At 36.8% G+C, this 27,339-nt stretch overlaps 2 protein-coding genes across 2 annotated transcripts; one reads left to right on the top strand and one right to left on the bottom strand.

Annotated features, from left to right (window-relative positions):
• The first annotated feature begins 6,762 nt into the window (after window positions 1-6,762).
• On the top strand, window positions 6,763-7,146 carry LOC145692324 (uncharacterized). Its single transcript, XM_081767623.1, has one exon. The coding sequence runs from the start codon at window positions 6,763-6,765 to the stop codon at window positions 7,144-7,146; it is 384 nt and encodes a 127-aa protein (XP_081623749.1).
• A 3,587-nt stretch (window positions 7,147-10,733) lies between these two features.
• On the bottom strand, window positions 10,734-12,344 carry LOC145692323 (uncharacterized). The gene has a single exon (XM_081767622.1). It carries the CDS (start codon window positions 12,342-12,344, stop codon window positions 10,734-10,736), a length of 1,611 nt encoding a protein of 536 aa, XP_081623748.1.
• Window positions 12,345-27,339: the final 14,995 nt, after the last annotated feature.

Here is a 27,339-nt window from a genome sequence, read left to right as displayed (position 1 = left end):
GGGCTAGAGCCGCCACTGGCCAAAGTGGTGAAGTGTTTCGGGGGGATCCTTTTTAAAAACCGGGTTTTCCCGAATTTTCCGGCCCAGGTGTATGATACGGACATGTGAGTGGTATCGTTGGAAAGGGTTTGTTATACTGAAGAAAATGGCGTTTGAACCATGACTCTAGGCCAAATAGTAACGATGCAGTAAATTATATATATAATGTAAATTTTGCAGGATTTAAATTTAGCACACGTATTGTGTACATAACTACGTATTTTCATAAAAAATTCATATCCCTACGTGAACCCAGGCTCGAACTAGAGGGGTGCAAAAATTTCGAAAAATCGAAAAATCTCCCAGTTTTCCTCGATTTTCCATTTTCTGGTGTATAATACGGACAAAGGAGTAGTACAGTTGGAAAGGACGTTCTATTCTGAACAAAATGAGATATAAAACATGATCCTATGATAAATGATCCCATGATCTTAACATATTTCAAATTCTATCGAATATCAAATTCATGGTGTATATTTCAAGGTGAAGTTTCCCCATTTATTCAATAAACTTGTATTTCAGCTCATAGAGGCAAATATTTTTGCTAACTTCATATACCCTGCATTTCATTGCAGTTTATTTTATTATAAACCATTACTTAATTCTACATATTATAGAATTGTTCATAATATTTGTCAAATTACCTCCGACATTTTCAACTATAAATGTTTTTTTTTTCATTTCTTTATATAACGAAATGTAATGCCATAGTGACATTTTGCACTATGCTCTCTCTTTCGTTACGAGCTAAAGGTGACTATTTTATTTCTAAACGAAAAATAAAATTAGTTATATTTAGTTCCAGAATTAAAGATGATGGAAACCAATGAGCTGACCACACACAAAACAACTTAAATCCATCTTCTTGACCATAGCTAATTAAGGACTACAATTGAATATTATTCAATTTATTTTTGAGCTGTAAACATATTCGTAGTTTTTATTAATACTAAAATCTAGAACAGTTTTACGCTTGTAAAATTCTACTTCATTTTGTTCGCTTGACAATAAATATATAAATACTTGCAGAATATCGAATCACATCTTAAACTGTAACTATATTTTCCTGTTTACTGGAGTCCTGTCTGATCAATGAAAAAATAAAAATAAAAAAAAGTGGGACCCAATGAGCTACGGAATAAGATACACAAGTCACCTACTATATACAGTATATATACAGGGCCGGATTTAGGGGGTGCAAGGGTAAACGTGCACCCCCTTCCGTTGTAAATATACACTACCTAAAGTGAGAAGCTAGCAGAGAGTTTTGCAAAATCAATAGTTTAAGTCAATTTTCTGAAGGTTGAAGGAAAAGAATTTGAGACCAGACACTTAGCATTTCCAAAGGAATTCCTCATTCACATCACAGATGCCTAAAGGCATTTGAAAAACTCAAATTTAATTCAAATGTACTGGTAGTTATTAGTGTACCCCTCTCAGAGATTTCTGGATCGGGCCCTATATATATCCGGGCCAGAGGTGGACAAAAAATCTAAAAACACTTCATACAGGACACGTAAGTTTGGCCCTCCACTGTACAACACGTGTTCCGGTTGCCGATCGTTCTTTTCTTTTCAATGTGTCATGTGGACCTTCCTCTTCCGTTAGCAGTAACAAGTTCACCTGTGAGTGTCGTGGTGTGAAAGTGGTGCGGTAAAATGGGCGACCTGACAGACTTCCAAAGAGGCATGATCGTTGGTGCCCGTCTGGTTGGAGCTACTGTCAGATAGGGACCGGAGAGCATTAAAAAGGATTGTAGCAGCTAAAAAAGAATACCACTGCAATGAAAATTACGTCTGAACTCAATTCCGGCCTATAGAACCTGGTTTCATCGAAAACAGAGCCCGACGGGAACTTCATAAAATGAAAATTCATGGCAGGGCCGCTATCGCCAATCCCCTAGTCACAGCAGTAAATGCGAAGAGGCGTATCCAGTGGTGCAAGGACCACAAGGCGTGGACTTATGAGCAGTGGAAACACGTAATGTGGTCCGATGAATCGACCTTCACCTTGTTTCCAACAACCAGTCGTGTTTACGTATGGAGAACACCGTCGCAGGCCTAGGATACAGACTGTCTGCTCCCAACTGTAAAGCATGGGGGTGATTCTGTTACAGTATGGACAGTGATATCGTGGTTTTCTGCAGGTCCCATCATAGCCCTACATGGAATGATGAATACTAAGGAGTATGAGGCCATTTTGGGACCAGGTTCTACCCATTGCCCAAATATTGTTCCCTGGTGGTACAAAATTCCACACACCAAGATTCAGGAGCTCTATACGTCCATTCCACGTCGGATCCAATCTGTTTTGGACGGAAAAAGAGGCCGCACACCATACTAGGTATGATTTTCACACTTTTGTAAACGTTTTAGATTTTTGTCCAATCCTCCCTATATATATATATATATATATATATATATATATATATATATATATATATATATATCGGGTGAAGCATTTAAAATTGTTTTTGGGAATATCTTGAAAACTGCAAATCGGATTTTAAAAAAGTTGCAACAAAAGTTGTTCGCCTCGAAGGGGAACATCCAAAGATACCACACGCGACCCCCTGCCCCCACCACCTGGGGGAGGGAGGGGCAACTTTGAAATCTTAAATAGGAACCCCCATTTTTATCGCATATTCTGATTCTCCGTGAAAAAATACGTAACTTCTGTATTGAACATTTTTTCGGTACGTGATAGATGGCGCTGTAATCGACAAAAACAAACATAGTACAAACGAATGACCTAGTTATTGTTTCAATTTTCTAAAGTCGGGGCTATCTTGCCAGATTATTAATATTCAAAGTCTAGTTTGGATTTTAGTCATATTTTCCGTTTACCATTTTTCCATTGCTTACTTGTATTTATTTTATTCATGTTTATTTTCCTTTGCAATTAGTATAAATTACTTAACGTATAAGTGTAATTAGTTATCATTATTGTATTTTTTCCTTTCATTAATTATTTCATAATACAATTATATTATTACTGGTGAGCTTATGTCCGCGACCCATACCTTATATATATATATATACAGGCGCGGATCCAAGGAGGGGGCTATAGGGGCTATAGCCCCCCCTTCTTGACGCTCAGGTATACACTGGATAAAAGGGCTTCAATCCTGCTTTACACAGGATAAAGCGCAAACTATGGTTTAACCCCTCCCTTGATCATATCCTGGATCCGCCAGTATATATATATATATATATATATATATATATATATATATATATATATATATATATATATATATATATATATATATATATATATATATATATATATATTTGTATACCTTTCGAGTCGTCGTCTGGAGACATAAATTGCACTATGTAGCAACGTCGCAAATAAAGAACCATAGATTTAGATGTATCAATCTATCAAATAGTTATATCGATTCTTTTCCAGATGGCAACTAAAGTCGATATTGATTGATACTGGCATCTCTTATTAGTGAAGCAATCGATTTAACGCTTTGTTGTATTCGTAGAGTAATGCTAATGGCTTCAAGTTACTCTGCGACGTTGCCACATAGTAAAATTTTGATTCCCCATAGAGCCTGAAGGAGGCCCCGGTGGGCATTTCATCATACAACATTTTCGCTTTATTGTGACCTGCAGAAGAGTGCTCTGTGGTCCGTAGGCACCATTTTTAGAACACCCATAGTTTATATTATAATAATCTTAAGTGTTCTTGGAAGAAGATAAACCTTTCTAGCCTAATGGTTACTATTGGTTAAAGAGCTCGCCTTTGGTTAAAATATTTAATCTGACATTGTAAATTAAAATACAATTTATATAGAAGTGAAATAAGTATGAAGCATATATATGAAAATTCGAAATTCTAGTTATGAAGTATCTATATACGATTTCTGAATTCGGAATTGAGTTGAGTTGAGTTGATTTTGGGTTTTACGTCCCGTTCAGCAATAACAGGAGGTAAGCACTAAAACGCTTGATTGACAAACCAGAGTAAGAACTGAAAAATAAAACAATATTGAATAGCTTTACAACAAGGGTGGCTAACCTTTCTTAAGTTTGAGCGCTACTTTTCATTTCTGAAATCACTAGCGATCTACTGATTAAAATATAGACTAATAATGAGGACGTAATGGACAGTAAAAAAAAAAAAAAAAAAAAAAGGAAACACGATTCATAAAATTAAGATTATTTAAATATTTAAAAAAATAATTAATTCATTTTGATTTTCTCAGAAACGTTCATTTGTTATCAGAAACTAGCAATCAGTCCATCGAGATTGGTATGCTTGATTGATACAAACAGTAAGACAGACCAACGTGGGCTACCTCTCACAATTACTTGTAGACTAGTAGACCATGGTTGATGTGTCCATCTCTGGTCCCCAATAAATTTATGTGGAAGAATTATTGCAAATACTGTATTTAATTTTAGGTTTATAATGACTTGTTTCGAAGATATGGACAAAGGTTTCAATCAAGGACGTGCCGCTTCTGATGTATGCGGTCTAGGTTTCAATTCTCGGTGCTAGTCGGTTTTATCTCATTTTAAACTATGGATCTACCTTTGCTTTAGCCGAGGTAAAATTTCATAAATCAAAGCAAACCAAATCGAACGGCTAATTTGTTGTAGTTTTCGTAGTTTGGAAAACTATTCGCATTTCATGAACAGAAAATGGGGAAAAGATATTTCTTTCCTTTTTGTCAACAGAACAGATCACAGGACGACAGGTATAAGCAAATTCTTAGCAAAACCTGTTTTTTCCGCTTTCCTTCCAAGAAGCTGGCAGCGAAGAAGGGTTGGAAGCGGTGACCTATTCATTCCTTTGTTTCTCTACGGGGGGCTATACCTGGCTTGCATGCGATAAGTTGAACATGTCGAACTTATCGCATCGTATCATATGCAGGAGAGATATCATGAGATAAACTAATTTAGATGTGATGATTTCTGAAATTTATCTCTACCCTTGATGATTTATCATAACGTCTAAACGGCCTCTAAAAGAGCTTCCTTACCGCAAGATTTACATCTTAAATCTTTATAACAAGCGATTCCGATTCATTATGAACTAGTATGAATCGTTAGAATCACTACGATTCGTTAAAAATCACTGGGGAGAGCGGGCTATACTCAATCCATTTGCCGTATCAAGCTTTTTAGAAATTCTTCTTTTCCGTAATGTAGGACTCAAATCTTCTGCATTTTCCAAAAAACTTTATCTTAAACTTCAACAAGGTCGTTAAATTTCGAGTTGAGTGGAATTCCAGTTTAGCGTTCCTTTCAGTAGCGAGGCTATGTGAGACGTGGACCTACTGATTAACGTGGAATCCGAACCACATGAGCTCCCGCCGGGAATCGAACCCGGGTCTCCCGCGCCAAGGGAGCGTACGCTAACCGCTTAGCCACGGAGGAGCTCTCGCTAAATTTCGACTGAATGGAATGCTTCGTTACTTCTGCTAGTCTATTCATTCTTCTGCACGCATTCATCACTTCAGCTTCAGCACTGATATTACTTACCTGTAATTGTTTGGAAGAATATTCTGCCAAGTAAAACGTAAAAATATATACTATTACACACGTACTTGTTATTGCCTTGGTTCATTCTCTTGTTCTCGTACTCGTCCGTTCGTGGTATATGCACCATGAGTGACGATGGAAATAATAAGTTATTTTACCAGCAAAGGGGATCTATATTTTTAGTATTCTCCATTTTTTTTTCAAAGCAGGAGATTCTTTAATCAACCTAAACAAAGTGCAGAAGAGAAGAGCAGAAGCTTGTGGAGCAAGCAAGAGCTCTGTTCGACTATACTTGATTCTAGGGTGCAGAAAAATCAAGTTTCTTTATCTCGTTCGTTTATGTATCTGTTCGTTGTCACTCACTCGATGGACACTAAGTTCAACAGGGTTGGGAGAAGCAGAGAAGCGACGAAGCGGAAACTAAACAGTACCGTCAATGCCCCTGTTATTATACTCTAGTTTATTTGACAGAATGTTACCTCTACCGTTTTTGCATGGTAGTTGAAAGCGGAAGAAAGGAAGAAAAAACACTATTGGGAGGAGGGATGGTGGTTGAGAAACAAAAGCAGCACACACAGTCTTTGGAAGTAGAATGTTACTTTTATTATTACATCGTTGTCAATAATTGATTTCACGGAAAAAAGAGTGGTTATTCATTACTTGAATTCTATTATCATTTTAATACGTCGTGAATTTTTTAATTAATACTTCCCTAAATACTGATCTGGCTCTAACCTGGGCAACCCTGGTGGTTCTGCCGTCTCTGGTTGTAGTTAATGAATTAGAATCTAAAGACCGCGTTTTAGCCATCGTAAATGTCGGCTTCAACGCTGCAGGAAGCGATAACTATTGAAGTTACCATAGAGACTGCTCAACGATGGGTGAAGCGATATCTAGAAATTGGAGAATTTTCAGAGAGTGGGGGAAAACGTGTAACAACACAGGGCAAAATAATCGGCTCATTGCTGTTGCACAGCAGAGACCATGCACAACTTCCCGGCTACTTAGACAGGTAGCGAATTTCCCTGCTTCACGATCTACTGCTGGAGGACGGCTTAGGACAGTGGGTCTTCATGCTTGTGCTGCAAGAAAGGAAGTCCTCTCACAGGATCACATTTGACTGCATGTTGAATTTCCAGAGAAGAACATGCATTGGAATTAGAACGATGTGATCTTCACAGATGAATGCATGTTTGTCCCTGAAAGTTCAGGACCGGTCGTCATGTGTAGACCAAAAGGAATCACACATGACCCACGATGTCTACCACAGACGGCACTGTGGGCATGTTTTGGTGTCATCCTGGGACTTCTTGCTGTCAAAGGGCTTAGGAGTATACCATCAGCTAGAGGGCGTCTATCAGGTGAACAGTATGTGCACATTCTTCGGATTGTCATGTTGCCATTCACCTGTCCATATGTCTCGAGTAGTTCAGAATTGGCGGCGCAGCAGGGAGATCTGGATGTTCTGGATTGGCCCCCGCGTGGTGCCGACATGAATCCGATCGAGAATGTGTGGGCGGAAGTTAAAAGAATTATGAAGGAACACTGGCCTAATCCGTCACTCACCACGAAAACAGAATTGTGGAATTTAATTTCTGATACCTAGGAGGAAGTTTCCGAGAGCGAGCTTTACCTTTGAACTCTCACTGAAAGAATGCCGATAAGGATCCAGTCGGCTATTAATGCCAATGGACATTGGACATCCTATTAATCAAAGCAGCTCTTTTCAGGGCTAAGAAATATATTCCAGAAGATTTCTAACTTGATCTGAATGCAGAGTTTTAATAATTATATAGAAGAAACCATTTTTTTAAAATCTCAGCTGTAGAGGAGATTAAACTGAGAACACCTTGATTTACAGCTCAGCGCTTTTTCCCTACTCCATTGCACTTCGTCAAGATTTACTGGACAGAGATGGAGTGGGTCAGTGTGTCGTGGGTCAACAGCATGTGGACCCACTGTGACTCACCACCCACCACGATTCTCTGCTATCCACCACCCATGACCCACTCCGATCCACTACCCACAGTGACAAATGCGATCTACCAGTACTGATGAGCGCAAGAGTCTTGGTCTTGAAGTTTTTGCAACTCTTGCATGCAAGACCAAGACCAAGACCAAGAATCCCGATGCAAGACCAAGACCGAGACCAAGACCAAGACTCTTGCGCAATAGTCTTGCATAAGTATTGACACTACTTGATTTTTTTTTTTTTTTTTTTTTTTTTTTTACAGAATTTAAAAATGAAAGTAATGGATTTCTTGGCTTCAGTAAAAATGCTGCTGGAGTGAGTGTTCCCAGTAGTTTGTGCAGTCCGTGTGAGTCGATCTGCCCCTGTAGCATATAGATACAATATGTCGTTTTCTGAATTGGTTGTTAGTGTTTTCTGTGGATATTGCTCGTTTTCATGCCACACAGGTGTCACCTTGCGCCATGTGAGCTATTTTGGTGGACAAACACTGTGTGTGTGAATTTTCTCGACGTTTCTCTGTTTCCTCCTACTTTCTTCATTCCACCATTTCAGTCATTTCAAATCATTACGGTCTCCCTTAGCCTTGGTGAATAACATGGGACGTTAAACTAGATACTTCATTTCATTTCAAAGCACATTATAGTCCAGAAGATATAAGGTCGTTGGCTTCCCACGCTTGGACCTGCTAGTCATTGGGGATGTGGTAAGAGGGTAGCGAATCACCACCAACCGTCTACTGCGCTCTGCGAACCACGAATAACTAAGCTGGCCAGTCCTCATAAACGTCACTACAACTTTTCGCGGGAAGCCAACGAAGTTATACCTTCCGTACTATAGTGTTGTTCTTCTTCCAAAATTAAAGAGAAATGTAGTATTGAACATCGGTAATACCGTACACCATAGGTGTCGACTACATGGGTATGGCCTTCGCTCCGCGACTCAAGCATCCGTTGGAAATTTTTAATGTGTGCTCATAAAATTAATATCGAAATAACATTTTCATGACATTGACAAAAACTTCATGTCAATGCATGTGAACGCAAGTTTGATTTCATGGGCGAATCTTATACGTTGAATAATGATCTATTAATATAATTTTTAGCCTCCTTAGATATACGGCACATCGAGGCTTGAGCGATATAACATACTACAACAATAAATCTGTATTACAAAATTGAAAGTGACTAATTTTGTGACTCCTAATCTCTTGAACCACCCGACCGATCTCGATCAAATTTTCAACATAGATTAGGTTTAGGCCTGGGGGTGTTTTCATCATTTCACTTTAACGGTAAAACTTAGGGGGATTGAGAAGGGGGAGTTATAAGATAATAAATAAAACTTAATAATTCTTGAACCAAACGACCAATGTCAATCAAATTTTTACCACACACACACACACACACACACACACACACATATATATATATATATATATATATATATATATATATATATATATATATATATATATATATATATATATAATAAATTAAACTTAATAACTTTTGAAACACCCGACCGATCTGGATCAAATTTTCAACATAGATGAGGTTCACTTGGAGTGTTTTTTTTAATTACTTTGATGATAGAACTTAGGTTACGAGGATGGGATGGAAAATGTACAAAAAGAAATAAAATTTAATAACTCTTGAACCACCCGACCGAACTCGATCTTATTTTCAACATAGGCCTAGATGAGGATCGGACCTGAGATGATTTCTGTCATATCACTTTGACGGTGCAGTTTAGGGGAGGGAGAGTGGAAAGATATTTTAAAATGATCTAAAATGACCGATATTAAAATGGAATCTACAGTTTGGTGGGTGGCTGAGATAAACAGTAACACTTCCGATGCTGTTTAAATCAAAATTCAGCTCCGTAACTTGGCGGAGGGAAGGAAAGAGACATAAAAATGATCGAAAATGACGAATATTAGTGTCGAATCCATAGTTTTCTAGGTCCCTGAGTTGAATACTGACACTTCCGATACCGTTTACGACCAAATTCACCCTCGTAACTTGGGGGAGAGGGAGATACATAATAATGATCAAAAATGACAAAATATTAGTGTCGAATCCATAGTTTTCGGCGTCGCTAAGGTGAACGGTGATACTTTCGATCCCGTTTAAATCCAAATTCAGCACCGCTATTTGGGGGAGGAACGAGATATATAAAAATTATCGAAAATGGCCACTATTAATGTCGAACTAATTTATTTTATTTATTTATTTATTTGTCAAAGTTCCAGATACAGCAAGGCAGCCATTTTACACTGAAACTATATAACATAGAATATAAAATTAACAATAACAAGTATAAACAAAAAGCTATATAAAGGTTCATAAGTGTAGCAATAACAAATTGAAATAAAACTAAGGTTCCATAAGTGTAGCAATAATTTCCTGTCGGAAAACATTCTCAGGTTTAAAAATATCCACGTCAGAAGCAATGGAGTTAAATTCAGAAGCCAGTCTAAAGAACAAAGAACGCTGAATAATTGATAATCGAGGCGTGTTGCAATGAAGTAGTTCACTATTTCTAGTTCTTCTTGCAGGTACCCGAATATTAAATTTTGAGATTAGTTCTTCAGTTCTAAGTTTCCCATTTAGAATTCTATGAAGAAACATCATATCAAGTAGCATGCGAAGAGATGAAGGTGTACGGATGCCAAGAACAGTCAACAATTCAGGTTTACTTAAACAGCGTACAGAAGGTATTCTTTTTCTGACAATGGCAAGAAAGAAATTTAGAACTGAGTCAATGCGAGAGAGAGTTGATACGCTAGCCATACTCCAAATGGTGGAACAGTACTCTATTTAGGTTGAAATGAACGTTTTATAGAATATACTTAAGGCTGTAATATCCCTAATCTCTGTAAACCTGTACAGGAGACCTAATAATCGCATAGCACTCTTGGTCATGGCAGCAATGTGATCAGCAAACAGAAGTCTTTCGTCGAACACAACCCCGAGATCCTTCTGAGATGAGACCTTGGCAATAGGATCATCTCCAATGAAGTAGGTAGAAGGGATTTTGTTTTTCTTTAATGAAAATGTAATGGTAGAAGATTTTAAGGGATTTACTTTTAGATTCCACATGCTACACCAGTCCAGAAGATCGGAGAGGTTTTTTTGCAGTTCAATCACATCTTGAGCTGTCCTAATTTCCCGAAATAATTTGCAGTCGTCAGCAAAGAGAAGAATTTTGGTATCAGATAACTAAAGATAAGACGGGAGATCATCTATGAAGAGAAGGAAAAGAAGTGGGCCTAGAATACTACCCTGCAGAACACCAGAGAGAACAGGAACAAAATTCGAAGCAGATCCAGAGAGAACAACACGTTGTTCACGTTCGGTGAGATAGTCTCGTAACAATGAGAAGAAGTTGCCGTGAATATTAAATCTGTGTGCTAGTTTATGAAGAAGAAGCTTAGTGTCAATGCGATCAAACGCTTTAGTTAGGTCTAGATAGATTACATCAAGTTGTGTATTATTGGACAGAGATTTAACTGCTTCCGAAAGTAATAAAGATAAATTTGTGATAGTAGAACTGCCAGGAAGAAAGCCATGTTGAGCAGGATATAAGTAGGGTGAAACAAATTTATGCAATCTATCTTTGATTATTTTCTCGCACACCACAGAAAGGATGGGCAAGAGAGAAATGGGTCTGTATGATGAAACATTGTTCGCGCTGCCAGATTTCAAAATAGGTACAATATTAGCCTGTTTCCACGATCTAGGAAAAACACCTTCACTAAAGCATCTATTTAAAAATCGTGATAAAGGGTTGGCCAGAGATTCTGTAGTATTACGTAAGAAGATTGAACTGATATTGTCAGGACCAGGAGAACGATTCAAAGGTAAAGAAGAAAGAAGATGCCTTACCTCATCAGGAGAAGTACTGAGTGAAGACAACGAGTGTGAACAAACTTGCTGAACAGGGGGAAACGGCGTAGGAGTAGTCTGAACACAAAAATTCTTGTAGAAATAATCACTAAAAATATGAACTCTATTTACACCTGTTGCTACAATCGAGTCGTGAAAAATTTCTTCAGGAATGCGGGAAGCACTTCTTCTTGAATTTACGAGGGACCAAAATCTGTTTGGATTTGTAGAAATATCAGATGTTATACTGGCAATATAGTTTTCATATTTTATTTTAAGCAACTGTTTTGAGTAACGTCTTATCTCAGAAAATTTCTTATATGTATTCTCATTTGGATGTTGCTTCCACAGTGACCATGACAGTTTTTTGTTTTTTAAAACGGATCGCGCCTCCGAATCAAACCATGGAGGGTACCTACTAGACTTACATTTCTTTTTAGGAACAAAGTCTTCACATGCTGCATGTACAATATCATTGAGGAAATCCAGGGCTTCATTGACAGAACCCACTTCAAGAATGTCCCATGGAATAAGAGACAGGGCACGATTAATGTCAACCCAAGGGGCTTTCCTCCACAAAGGAGCTTGATGCTTACTAGATGAGTAATATTTATTTATTCTGTGAACTTTTTTTATGTGGAATAAGGCCTCCAAGCTTTCATGATCAGAAGAGAACAGATTAAGTGATGGAGTGATAACACATTTATCGAGCGAAGACAACACATAGTCTAGTATCCTATTTCCTCTTGTATTGTACATATTGTGTTGGGCGAGTCTCAGTCCATGAATAAAATTTTCCAGGAACCAAGTCTCTTGTAGGTCGGTGGGAATAGCTGTTCGTTCATCGGACCACTTGATGTGCATGTTAAAGTCACCAAAAAGTAAAACATCTCCTTCCGAAAGTGCAGCTAGTGTAGAATCCCGGCAGGCTTCCAGAAGGGCCATAGGACTAGTTTTGTGCGGACGATAAAAACAGCCAATCAGCAGTTTTTTACGTGGATTAATACGCACTTCAGCCCAAACTATTTCACACGCCGTTTTCAAGTCTTCCCTCAGTTTTCGAGGTCATTAAGATGAACAATGACACTTCCGATGCCGTGCCTCGCAACATGAGGGAGGAGGAGATATATAAGTTTATTGAAAATGACCAATATTAGTGGCAAATCCATAGTTTTCGGGGTCTCTGAGGCGAACAGTGACGCTTCTGATGCCGTTTAAATCCAAATTCAGCCCCGCAACTTGGGGAGGAGGAGGGAAGAGAAATATAAAAATAATCGAAAGTGACCGATATCAGAGAGAGCTTTACTAATATTAAGAAGAGACTGACTAACGAAATATGTTATTATTATTATTATTATTATTATTATTATTATTATTATTATTATTATTATTATTATTATTATTATTATTATTATTATTATTTAGTTTAATCCAATGAAGTGGGCAATTAATGCTAGTAATCCATATTCACAAGTAAGACTTCAAAAACTTGGAGTTTGATGCCGTTATTTTGTATTTCTAATGCAGGTCAAAAGTATTTTTATAAATTAAGTTTACACAAAAGACATAGACAGTTGAGTCGTTTTCAGTTTTCACTCGAATTATTCTAAAATATTAAGAGGTTTGATTAGAATAATTATTTTATTTATTTCTCTCACTCTTTTTGGTCAATATTGCTAAACATATCATCATCATAATTATAGCTATTCTGCCATTATTGGTAGGTACTTGCTGCAACTGAGAAGGTTCGACGCTCAGTGGTACTCAGCTAGTCTCTTCGTCTTGACGTAGCAATTTTCTGTTTTAATATCTCCCTTCAACTAGTCTCTTTCGCTCCCTCCCTTTCTTTCCTTTCACAATGCCCTCTAGCACGTCCATCATAATACAGCTCCTTCTCAGCCAATATCCTAACCAGTTCCTCTTCCTCTTCTTAACAATATCTAAAATTATTCTTTTTTCCCCTACTGCTAATATTTCTAACACCTTCTTATTCGTTTTCCGTTCAACACGGCTAATTCTATCCTTTTTCTCCATGCTCATGTTTCGGAAGCCTGCAATCTTTTAATCGCTTTTGCGTAATGTCTATGTTACTGCCCCATAAAGTAAGTATTGGAATCAGTGAAACAAAAGCTCATTATTTAATTGGAAGTTCGTTTAAGACAAGGATTAGCTAATCGTGGTTGAAAAGAAAAATCGGACGCCTTTAGATTGTAAAAATAATTTTGCAATTGCAATTCATGATATTTCAATATTCTGTGCCGTCTTGATTTTCTTTCATGCGTTTCAGAGGTAGCCTCCCCAGTTTGGGAACCAGTGGAGTGTTGGATCTGTTAAAAAATATAGAAAGATTACGAAACGTTGTGATTTATCTTATAAGTAGTGAAGCATGGATACATTAAAAACAATAAAGGTCATCACCTATGTTGTATACTATCATCATATTTACACGAAGTTAAACTATATTACATTTAGAAACATGCATTGTATTTCCGTTACCATTGGCGCATTGTAGAGTTTATTATCCCCTATATCCATAGTAAAATTCACCTATGAAAAGCTTGATATTTCTAAAATGCAAGACTTACAAGACTTGCATGCAAGACCAAGACCAAGACAAGACCAAGACCACCCCGGTCTTGGTCTTGGTCTTGCATTAGCTCATCACTAATTATCACGTGATGCATTAACAGGGGTGTAGCCAGCAGGTTTATGTTAGAGGTGCTCCCAATTTTTGAAGGGGTGCCAGCTACAATGTATATACAAAGCCAAAATCATAGTGTTGCAGCTAGTGTTTTTGAGGTCTGAAAAAAAAAAACGGAAAATTTTGGTTTTCTTCCGTTTTTTTAGCTTCTTATTATTATTTTTATTACTATTATTTATTTATTTATTTTGCTTTTTCTCCATAAATTATATTCCAGATACGTTTTATTATGTTTAAACCTAGAAATGACAAGGTGAGTCTTTCAGCCTCATTACCACCATTTTTATTAAGAAGCTGGTTTAATGAAAGTTGAAGATTTTTAATATTTTATGAATTCTCACAGCGTCTTCTGTATATTCATTTGTGATATGCCTCATTCTGCTTGAATGATATTTTAATTACTTGTTTCAGCTATTTTTTTTCATGCTTAATCATGACAAAGAGAGCCTCAAAAGCTAAAATGAAAGGTCAGTATTTTTCTTTTAAATTCTAGTGGTTACTAGTAGTTAAATTCTAGTGGTTAAATTCTAGTAGTTACTAGACAGCACTGGCAGGTGAACTTATTGCAGTGAATGTATTTTTTTTTATGTGCAGGTTATTTAAAATTCAGTTTATTTCTCACTATTTTACTGTTCAGTATATTTTTTCTCAGCTAAGGGATTGTGGCCATATTTTATGCAACACAGAGAGCCTCACACATCTTTATTCGTGTATAATGACTGGATTTCGGATTTTTATGCAAATGCATATTTTGTTTGCATATATGCATTTCTGTTAAACTTGGTAGGGCTTTCTAACAACAATAATACAGCTCGAATTTGAACTTTTATAATGCATATAAATGCATATTTCAAAGGATAGTGCATATATTAGTGCTTAAAAGCGTATTTCGCATATTCTAGAAGTTTTTCATATGTATGTTTATAGTACGGAATAAATCCAGTTTTAGTTTGGATTTTCAATGCATGTACACTCATGTTCAAAATTATTATCGCATGTGTATAAATATATTGTTGGCCTATTTTGGCTATTTTGACCTATTTTGGCTAGCGGACACAATAGCCTCCTCATCCCGTTATTCTTCTGATACGAACATCAATAGCTAGTATATAAAAAATATTTTGTTTCCGTTGACGACAAAAAAAACTACACCAGATTATAGGAATTGAATTATTATTATTATTATTATTATTATTATTATTATTATTAATAATAATAATAATAATAATAATAATAATAATAATAATAATAATAATCCGTTCCTACTTCCATCCCTTTTTCCTCCGTACAGTTTATTGTGTTGTCCCTCGTTCCTGCCTTCGACTCCCGGGTGGTTTCAATCCCGGCTTTCTCCTTAAATTTTACTTGCCATAATTATTGCCTCTTACAAACAAATTGCACTATTTTCTGTCTGTCACCGATTACATTTTTTTTTTTTTTTTTGCACCCGTGACCTTTGTCAACAGTAATTCTTGTGGTGCACACATGGTATCAAACATGTCCCATCATTTCTTTTATACTTCTCTCTCCATATTCTTTTTTTCTTTCCTCCTCCTATAATGCGTTATGAAAATAACGAAAAGCCTTGCCTACAATCTGACAGAGTTACTCATGCACAAGCGTACTTTCATTTCATAATCTACGTCTTTTGAGTTCATTTTCATCAAACTTCCTGGACCCTTTCTTCACCTGGCCATGGACAGCTATTTCCGGACGAGGGCTACTGTCAACCAAAGCAGAACCCAAGAAGAAATTCAGCCAGTCCTGCTTCCAGTTCCTGCAGAAACCAATGAGAGATGCAGCAATCATGCTTCCAGTCGTTCCAGTTCCTGCAGAACCCAAGAAGAGATGCAGTCAGTAATGCTTCAAGTTCCTGCAGAAACCAAAAGAGATGCAGCAATCCTGCTTCCAGTCCTTCCAGTTCCTGCAGAACCCAAGAAGAAATGCAGTCAGTCCTGCTTGCAGTTCCTGCAGAATCCCAGAGAGATGCAGCAATTCTGCTTCCAGTTGTTTCAGTTCCTGTAGCAACCCAAGAAAGATGTAGCATCCTGTTCCCAGCCGTTCCTGCAGCAACCAAGGAGAGATGCAGCAATCCTGCTTCCAGTCGTTCCAGTTCCTGTAGAACCCCAGCAAGATACAACAATCTTGTTTCCAGCAGTTCCATTTCCTGCAGAATCCAAGGAAGAGCTGAACCTGTAATGCTACCTCCTTTGGTGCAAACTCCTGGGTGATATGCAACCGGCACTACTTCAAATCATTACAGTTTGCCGGTCTCTGGACTTCCATATGGATTTCCTTTGTCTATCAGTGCACTTTCCCCAAAGTGACCCCACCTACTGGTGCTTTTTTTGGTGTGTTAGTGTTTTTGTGATATTAAAAATTAATTACGTCACTGGTTCAAAAGAACAGGTGACGAAAAGACTTTTTTGAGCCGAGATTAAGACATTATCTTATTTTGTGATATTAAAAACTGAAGTATTTTCTTAATCTCTCGGGGAAACCAAACAATAAACTTGTAAAAGTGAAATATTTTAAATAAAGTATCGAAAAACATCCTGGTAAAAATAGTGAAAGTTAAAAACAAATGCGAGACTTTCACAGGACAAAATGAACAATCCTATTTTCTCAAATCCGAAATAGAAAATGAAAGTATGGAATATATACTCTAGAAATCTTACAAAAATCATCACATTGCAATCACAACTCAACCTCAACGCATTCGCACAACATCCTTTACAGTGGTGTTCTACGTACAATCTTAGCGTTAGTGGTGTGCAGACTCAGCTGTCAATTGACTGTGCCTGATCATGGACTTCAGCCAAGTGTAAGTACTCTGCTATTGTAATGAAATATGCATATGGCAGTCTTAACATAAGAAGGAGAATATGTATGCCGTGTAAATCAAAATATTATTTATCTTCTCCATACCCTCATTTACTTTGTTATTCATTTCTCTCTTATCATTTTGGTGACGGTCATATATTATGTACGCATATGCAATAAACCCACGTTTTGTATTATTCTTTTAAGAATCTATTTGTCTCCTTTCAAGCACTACTACCTGCCCTATGGCAATCACTCATGATGTTGTTTTTTTAACGTGTTAGTAGGGAACTTTTGATATGTCAAAGTACTTTAATAAAGGAAATTATTGTGAAAAATTCAGCTTTATAGGATTTTTTCCAACTTCAAGATATTTTAGGTACAAAATGACTGGACTATTAGGAACTATTTTGTTTCTAAAGATCAGTGGGAGAAAGGGTTGAGTGGTGAGGAGCGTGCGGAGTAGGATCTATATTCATGTGGTGACACTGAAGTTGTTCTGCTTTGACTTAGCATTGGATACAATTTGAGCGGGGCAATACAGGATGAAACAGGTTCCTTTCTAATCGCGGAAGGAGGTTTCGAAAAAATGTAGTGTTTACTTTAGTTCGAGGGTTAAGAGGAAATTAAATGAATATTTGCGCCAAGAAATATTGACCTCCACAAAACCAGCAAAACAAGTGATCTACCATCGGTCTAGTTTGAAGCATTCACTGTCGTTCCCAATACATTCTACTGCAACAGTGAACCTCGTATCAGCAACCGCATTGACACCAAAGAAAGCTGCGATTGATTTCGATAAAAAAAATCAGAAACTAGTACTAGTAGTAGTTTTTCCACAAGCTACTGGGCAAAAAAGGAAGGGGATAGAAATAAATAGTTTTTGTTCTTGTTTCGTTTCCGTTCAGATAAAAAAAAATATATATATATATATTTGAAGAAAATTTGTTAACAGAAGAGAGTAAAAAACAAAAGTCAGGAAAGTCTTGTAGTGTATGAGCATGTCACAGCTATCTCTGACTATTTTAGTACAGCTGTCACTTCGAAAATATTTGCTTACTTTAGTAGTGTTTAAATTTTCTTTATGGGTTGACGAATTAAGAGTTGCTTCACAATTTGCAAGATGTCCAAGAAGTTAGAAAATTTGTTAAAAAAGAAAAGAGGCAATAGCTGTGTAAATTCCGTTGACGAAAATGTAAAAGCAAAGGCATCGAGAAATAGTGAAGAAAAATCCAAAGAATATGTTAATTTACCAGCTACTACTTCAGAGAAAGATTAAGTATATTTATTTATTTCACATTATAAAAGTTGCTATGGCATCTCCGGTTTGATGACGATGTCAGAAAGATGGATAACGTCCTTCGTTAAGGCATTCAAAAGGAGACTATTAGGTACATTCCTACATTTACCTGGTACGAATGAAGAAAAACAGCTCCATTAACTTGGAACGCCACAATCCTAAAATTCATTGTTTTATATCTCATCGTTTTGCACCCATTTTGCACCGTTTTGCACCTTGTTTTAAGAATTTTGTATCCTCACCATTACTGAGAAATTCAAAATTCAAAATGATGTTCCAAGTTAATGGTATTTCAGCCACTAACTCATTTCCAAGATTAAACAATACCATCATCATCTAGTAGTTTTGCACCGTTTTGCACCCTCTTTCAAAAATTTTGTACCATCACCCTTACCGAGAAAATAATATTTCAAAATTCAAAATTCAAAATTCGAAATTTGCCACAAAAGCAAAATTTAAGTTTCAACCTACCATAAGATAGAGTACGTTTTGCACCTTCAGAAAATATCAATATTTCATTTTGTACCCCCACAGTTACCGAGAAATTTAAAATTCAAAATGCCGAATTACCATTAGCTTGGAACGCCATTATTTTGTACTGAAGAATTAAGAACACCAGCGTCTTCTACGAGTTTTGCACCCAAAGAAAATGTCAATATTTCATTTTGTACCCTCACCGTTAATGAGAAATTCTGAATTCAAAATGCCGAGTTGCCATTAACTTGGAACACCACTGTTTTGTACTGAAGAATTAAGAACACCAGCGTCTTCTACGAGTTTTGCACCCCCAGAAAATGTCGATATTTCATTTTGTACCCTCACCGTTAATGAGAAATTTAAAATTCAAAATGCCGAATTTCCATTAACTTGGAACGCCACTATATTGTATTGAAGAATTAAGAACATCAGCGTCTTCTACGAGTTTTGCACCCTCAGAAAATGTCAATATTTCATTTTGTACCCTCACCGTTAATGAGAAATTCCGAATTCAAAATGCCGAATTACCATTAACTTGGAACGCCACTATTCTGTACCGAAGAATTAATAACACCAGCGTCTTCTACGAGTTTTGCACCCTCAGAAAATGTCAATATTTCGTTTTGTACCCTCCCAGTTCATGAGAAATTCGAAATTCAAAATGCGGAATTACCATTAATTTAGAACTGTCCCAACTCATATTGAAGAATTAATATCAGCGTCTTATATGATTTTTACACCCTTAGAAGATGTCGATATTTCATTTTATACCCTCACAGAAATTCAAAATTGAAAAAATGTCGAATTATCATTAACTTGGAATGTCACGAACACATTTTGAAGAAATAATAACAGCGGCGTTTCCAATGATTTCTGCTCCGTCAGAATATGCTGACATTTTTTTGGTACCCTCACAGTTAACAACTAATCATAATTCAATATGCCAAAAGTAATGGTGAGTCTACAGTAAAATCTCATATTACAGCAATGGGATAGTTTAGTAGTGAATAATAAATTAAACTGTGTTAATAGGTAGTGCTTGGAGTCCCTGATTCGACCCCACCTCGCTCCAAGTGAACTTTGTGGTGGGCAAACACCGTGTGCGTGGATTTCCTTGGGGCTCTCCCGTTTCTTCCCACTTTCTTCATTTCACCATTTCATTAATTATTTCATCATCATTGTCTCCTTTAACCTAACCGACATAGCGTGGGACGTAAAGCTCAAATATTTTTTTTTTTTTTTGCTAATAGATAATCGTAGACACCTCCGAAAATATTTAATAATATGATACTTGAATATAATCTGTTAAAATGTGACTAAATATACTGATGATGTACATTATTTCTATATTAGGAGTAAATAGTTGACATTAATGTGGAAATTTGTAGTCGGAAATGGGAGGGGTAAAGTAATGAAACGATATAGGAAACACAATCAAAATGTTGATAATATATTGTTATTTGTGTGCAAATACATTACATTAATAATCCATACTCAGCAATAGTAAATAAAATAATACACAACAACTTTGTTTTGGGTAACATTTGAACAAATTGCGAACAACATTCAATAGTTGTTGCAGATAGTAAAACAAGGAATTTTAGCCTCTATTCAAGAATGAAAACAGTTTAATCGTGTTCCTACTTCCTTTGTAAAATAAGATAAAAAGGGTGAGGAGAAAATTGCTGGAGAATTAAAAAATGGAAATGATGCTAATAAAATAAAAATTATTGAAAAGGGCGCTAATGTGTTAACCTGACTAAAAAGTATGCAAAAGTGAAATACTATGTATTCATTTTGCTTCACTTTCAGACACAAAACGCATACCTTGAAATCTTGCTATGGAAATATGCATACCCTTGGGGAAGGTTTGCATCTTAAAATAACTCTTATCACTTTGTGTTAATATTTTTATTGAGACAATAACCCCTGTTTATTGTATGGGTATATGGAAACCATAGCCCATAAAATCACTGACAAAATCAAAATTACACTCAAAGCTCTTAGCGCCCTTAATACACATCGAATAGGGGTTAGGGTGAGTAGTATGTAATAAAGGACCCCGCACTTTTCTTATGGAAAGTGGCTTTCGGCTAATGTTGTTGAAACTTCGCTGGTTGACAGTTCTTAACATGTGGATCAAAAGTCTCAATGGGCACAAAGACCGAAATCTACTCCTTACCCCCCAAAAAACCGCCTCGAAGTAGCTGGGGGGGGGGGATTGAACTGATTTCAGCATGTAAAACAATTTGTTATTTTAATCAACTCAACAAGGACCCCAAACAACCACATGTTAGACTATCAAGCTACCCCACTTGACACCGCCCTTCGCCCCCCACATATCCCCCCCGCGAATTACCTTACGGATGTTCCATATTACTGTAGTTTATAGTTGCGCGTATGTGTTGAAATACCTACAGTTTTAATCTCACCGACGATATAATGGGTTTCACGTATCGCTGATTACGAATCTGAGGTGAGAGTTCTAGAATTCAAGATGGAGGATCAATATGGCGGATCAAAAACACGAAACTCCTGAATGTAGCCACAAATAGCTGTTTACTAGAGTATTTTGGGTCGTTGGTTACGAATTTGAGGTCAAAATTCTTGAATTCAAGATTGCAGATCCAATATGGTGGATAAAAACGTCGAAGCCACAAATCGTAGTAGACTAGAGTGTTTTTAGATCGCTGTTTAAGTACACAACATTCCTTGATACTTCAACCAACATGTAGAATTATTCTGCGCCCTTGCCCTTTACCAAAACCCACCACAGATATCTTAATGGTGAACGGTGTTAAAATAATTCATCAATTATCTGTTCATTATTTTCATCATTTCGGTTTGCAGCATGTAAGGTGGTACTTAGCAATGAGTCATCGGGATATCTAATATTCTGTAAATGTCGTGCATGGCCTAAATACCACAAGACACTTGCAACGTGCGCATATGTACCTAATGTACAAGCACCGCTTTGACATGTACAGTAGTAACCTTGAATAACATTTTGATCATAATCCTGGTCATTGTGTTAGTAGACAGAGGATACCGCGATGCAATTCCTTTACTGGAATATTTAGGAATTGATCATAGAATGCCCGCACTCCTACTACCACGTGAAAGACAACTATCAACAGAAGATGTGAATACTTCTCGACTAGTTACTAAAAGTCGATGGATAGTCGAGGCAAGAAACGGGCATCTAAGATCTGTTTTTAAGTTTCTAGCACAAACGTTGAATCTGCAACATGCAAAGAAACTAAATAGTTTCTATCGCATAGCTGGAGCTATTTTGAACAGATACCATCCCGTTATTTTCATGCAAGATGTAACCATTGAATTAGCTAGAGAAATGAGAAATAGGTCAATCATGCCGAACGTTGTTAAAGCAAGAGTGGAGGTAGATAATCTTATTAGAAAGAACGGTCAATGGGTACCGCTGAATGATCAAGGCCTAATTGATTTCTGTGTACTTAACTTAAACTACTTACGAGATTTCACTGTAGGCACATATCAAGTTGATCTCTCATCCTCTTACGTCCAAGATAAACTAATACGACATAAGGATGAGCAATTCCAGCTTGACGAAAACGTAACTGAACCGGGATTCCTGCGCATACGTCTCTACTCAAGGTTCCGCAATGCAACTAAGCATCAAGGTTTCATAGCATATGTAGCCAATGATGAAGATGACCAGGATTATGATCAAAATGTTATTCAAGGTTACTACTGTACATGTCAAAGCGGTGCTCGTACATTAGGTACATGTGCGCACGTTGCAAGTGTCTTGCGGTATTTAGGCCATGCACGACATTTAGAGAATATTAGATATCCCGATGACTCATTGCTAAGTACCACCTTACATGCTGCAAACCGAAATGATGAAAATAATGAACAGATAATTGATGAATTATTTTAACACCGTTCAGCATTAAGATATCTGTGGTGGGTTTTGGTAAAGGGCAAGGGTGCAGAATAATTCTACATGGTGGCTGAAGTATCAAGGAATGTTGCGTACTTAAACAGCGATCTAAAAACACTCTAGTCTACTACGGTTTGTGGCTTCGACGTTTTTATCCACCATATTAGATCTGCAATCTTAAATTCAAGAATTTTGACCTCAGATTCGTAACCAACGACCCAAAATACCCTAGTAAACAGATATTTGTGGCTACATTCAGGAGTTTCGTGTTTTTGATCCGCCATATTGATCCTCCATCTTGAATTCTAGAACTCTCACCTCAAATTCGTAATCAGCGATACGTGAAACCCATTATATCGTCGGTGAGATTAAAACTGTAGGTATTTCAACACATACGCGCAACTATAAACTACAGTAATATGGAACATCCGTAAGGTAATTCGCGGGGGGGATATGTGGGGGGCAAAGGGCGGTGTCAAGTGGGGTAGCTTGATAGTCTAACATGTGGTTGTTTGGGGTCCTTGTTGAGTTGATTAAAACAACAAATTGTTTTACATGCTGAAATCAGTTCAATCCCCCCCCCCCAGCTACTTCGAGGCGGTTTTTTGGGGGGTAAGGAGTGGATTTCGGTCTTTGTGCCCATTGAGACTTTTGATCCACATGTTAAGAACTATCAACCAGCGAAGTTTCAACAACATTAGCCGAAAGCCACTTTCCATAAGAAAAGTGCGGGGTCCTTTGCTTGTAAAAGCTATTTTTTATAACCGAAAAAATAAAGAAAAGTAAACTTTTTGTTCGAAGCCATGCACTGTTGCATTTACTGTAATTATTTGCTTCTCCTTAACAGCCTAATAGTTAGTTCTAATAACTGTGAGGGTACAAAATTGAATATATAAATTAATTGAGGGTGCAAAACTCGTAGAAGACGCTGGTGTTCTTAATCCTTCAGTACGAAATAGTAGCGTTCCAAGTTAATGGGAATTCGGCATTTTGAATTCGGATTTTCTCATTAACGTCGAGGTTATAAAATAAAATAACGACATTTTCTGAGATTGCAAAACTCGTATTAGATGCTGGTGTTCTTTATCCTTCAGTACAAAACACTGATGTTCCAAGTTTATGGAAATTCCACAATTTGAATTAGGAATTTCTCATTAATGGCGGGAGTACAAAATAAAATATGAATATTTTCTGCAGGTGCAAAACTCGTAGAAGACGCTGGTGTTCTTAATTCTTCAGTACAAAATAGTGGCGTTCCAAGTTAATGGTAATTCGGCATTTTGAATTCGGAATTTCTCATTAACGGTGAGGGTACAAAATGAAATATTGACATTTTCTGAGGGTGCAAAACTCGTAGAAGACGCTGGTGTTCTTAATTCTTCAATACAATATAGTGGCGTTCCAAGGTAATGGAAATTCGGCATTTTCAATTTTAAATTTCTCGGTAACTGTGGGAGTACAAAATGAAATATTGGTATTTTCGGAAGGTGCAAAACGTACTCTATCTTATAGCAGGCTGAAACTTAAATTTTGCTTTTGTGGCAAATTTCGAATTTTGAAATTTGAAATGATATTTTCTCGGTTAGGGTGATGGTACAAAACTTTTGAAAGAGGGTGCAAAACGGTGCAAAACTACTAGATGATGATGGTATTGTTTAATCTTGGAAATGAGTTAGTGGCTGAAATACCATTAACTTGGAACACCATTTTGAATTTTGAATTTCTCAGTAATGGTGAGGATACAAAATTTTTAAAGCAAGGTGCAAAACGGTGCAAAATGGGTGCAAAACGATGAGATATAAAACAATGAATTTTAGGATGGTGGCGTTCCAAGTTAATGGAGCTAAGAAAAACCTCTTTTAGGATAGCTGATCTTCAAAGGCTTTTTCACACTTTCTTGACCGATTTATTTTATATTATTATTATTATTATTATTATTATTATTATTATTATTAGAGGAAAGTCACAAAACTTGGAACCACATTTTGTTTTTGGACTGTATGCTTTTTACTTGCATTTCATTGGAAGAATATCTTTGGCATGTTGTCAAATATTAGACATTAGTCAATTCACCATTCAGCTCATAAGATTTTACTAAAAAATTATTTAATAAAAAGTAATGAAAGTGGCGTTTAGGAAAAAGATCTCCAAAGTAACTGAGACCTGTAATAACTGATATTAAAGTCACAAATAAAGTATCAAAATAACACAAAACTTTATTTTACAAATACGATACACATTCCTGAACAATATAAAAATGCACGATATATTAAGTAAACAAAATACTCATTAATCGTCCCTTTTACGACAGAAGTCACAAATGTGTAACTTGTGAAGGGGTGATGCAGATACCACTAAGAGACGCCAAACTTATGAGAAGTTGGAGTGGTAAAGCGGTGGGTGTGAACCACCACCACCAGAGTCACCTGCAGCCACCACCCTCAGCATGGGTAGTGCGACATGATAATAAAGTACTATTACGTTAAGTCTAATTTAGACCAACTTTAATATGAGTAAGAGATGGTATTGAGGAGAAAGCCTCTTTCACCGGACTTCCCTCTATAGCCGCCACTACTAGGCACTTCTTTCGAGAATTCAGTCTGATACACTAACCCAGTATCACTTAGTTTGTTCCTATCACACAACCTGGACCATGGTATAGTTTACACTACCTGAAAAGGCGTTTGCTTAACTCATGGTTCAATACACTGTAAGCCATGATATAATGTGTTCTGAGAAATTTTGAATAGCACTGAAGGGTAGAATAATAATTTAGGCGTTGATTACCCAAAAGTACGCAGCTTTTTTTTTTTCATATAACTAAAACTGCCACATGAAAATCCGTGAGTTAAAAAAATCACTCGTGAAGAAAAAGAAAGAAAAAAAAAAACGTCGTCTCTCTTCTAAATTCTTAACTACCAGCCCCTCTCTCTTCAGTCCGTCTCTCTCAGCCCGCCACTTCTCACCAAAAAGGTCTACTCTGATCCTCCCCTCCGTTGCTAGTCTCCTTTCAAAATCCCCAAAATATCCGGAGGCTAAACACTAAGACCGTTGGTATTCATACAGCACCAATAGCAACCCCACACATTTTTTCCACTTTTCCTGTCCGTAGTTATTTATTTGATATTCTAATCGTTGCATTGACTATATCATTACATGCAGCACTTTTTCATGTTGGTAACCATGTACCACACTATTCCCGAAAAGGTCTCAATTAAAAAAAATAAACGAAAAGACCAACCACTCTCTCATATCTTCCACCTGTGTGCCAGCATCCTATCCGCCAAAAACTCTCCTGACCTGTGTCGCCACCTACCTCTCTCGCAGGTGGGGAGGGAGACGCCAAGAAAAGGAAGAAATGTCTGCCTTCAAAATGTAAACAATAATGTCCCTGGAAAATGTCTTCGTTCCAGCCTGTTTCACTTGTTACTCTGGGTTTTGGTAGTATAATAGTTTGATAAATACATTCACAAGAGCATATATACCTTACTGATAAGGTGACATTACATTATATACATGGAAGCAACGTTTTCATCATCAGACATGCTTCTCCCATCCAAGAGGATACCAACATTACAGAAGTAGCTTATTTAATTTAATCAAAATAGAGAGTGGAAGTAACTCTCACGTTAGGATACTCGTAGACAAATTGAACAATTAATAATCGAATAGATTCCAAGAATATGGGAAGTTTCATACGACAGCATTTGTTATTATGATGCGAAAATGAAACAAATCAACATCACAAACTTTTGAAACATAGTGCATTCTGGGAAAATAGACAAAGCCTCTCTGGCCAAGCTTAGAATTCGTTACCCACAGAACGCCCAGCTGGTCCACCCCGCGAAATAGTTTAGACAATAGAAGAGAGGGAGCGGCAATGGTGCAATCCATTCTGGTCTAGATGGATGGATTTCTATAGCTAGATGATGCTTATTACGACGCTAATCTAGCTTTCTCTGCCATCATGGGGTGGCAACTTCTAAATCCTACATGTTGATGCAGACGAAAGGCATCAGGGAAAGAAAAAAAAACTTATTCTATTGCTCGCTCGACCTTCTTACGTTTCTAGGATTCAAGTGAATATATGTAGTTTTTTTTTTTCAACATCAAAATAAAGATATTTGCTTCTATAATACATATTACAATGAACTGAGCCATTACTGCCATAATTGTGAAAGATATATCTTACACTGTTAAATCACCATATATGCACCGATATCATAATGCATGCAATATTCTATATTTTATTTGCTGTCATATAAAACTCATCTTGATTAAATTATAATAATTAAAATATATTATAAATTAAAACAGATAAATGGAGTACCCTTATATCAAGAAGATAATTTGCATATAGATAATAAAATAAAACTCATCTGCATATTAATATATTAATATGCAGACGAAGTACAGAGACCAACTCTGCACTTCACAAACTCTCTGTCATTTCCCGTACACGCATCGTGTATCCACATACCACACATTACACATTGTATCCACTATTTATTCATACAATGCATAGAGAACTTCTGCCTCACAAAACAAGCAATCAGCATAATTGTCGTTTAGCACTAGTTCTTGTGGAATATCCAAGTCGCTGTCTTCGCAGGAAATGAACGAAACGTGACCACTCTCTGAACTGTCACCTTCCCGATCACGAATTGTGCAAGTAAGATCTTATAGAGACAAGAGAGTGACTAGTGCGAAGTTTAAT

Source organism: Thermobia domestica, chromosome 8 (assembly GCF_964235325.1).
Source record: "Thermobia domestica chromosome 8, izTheDome1.hap1.1, whole genome shotgun sequence".
Lineage (NCBI taxonomy): Eukaryota > Metazoa > Arthropoda > Insecta > Zygentoma > Lepismatidae > Thermobia > Thermobia domestica.
Note: the sequence above shows the minus strand (reverse complement) of the source record. Positions and strands in the feature narration are given on the sequence as shown.

Excerpts from the sequence above, each read along its gene's own strand:
- LOC145692324 (XM_081767623.1), top strand. The coding sequence starts at position 6,763 with ATGTGTAGACCAAAAGGAATCACACATGACCCACGATGTCTACCACAG.
- LOC145692323 (XM_081767622.1), bottom strand. The coding sequence starts at position 12,344 with ATGGCCCTTCTGGAAGCCTGCCGGGATTCTACACTAGCTGCACTTTCG.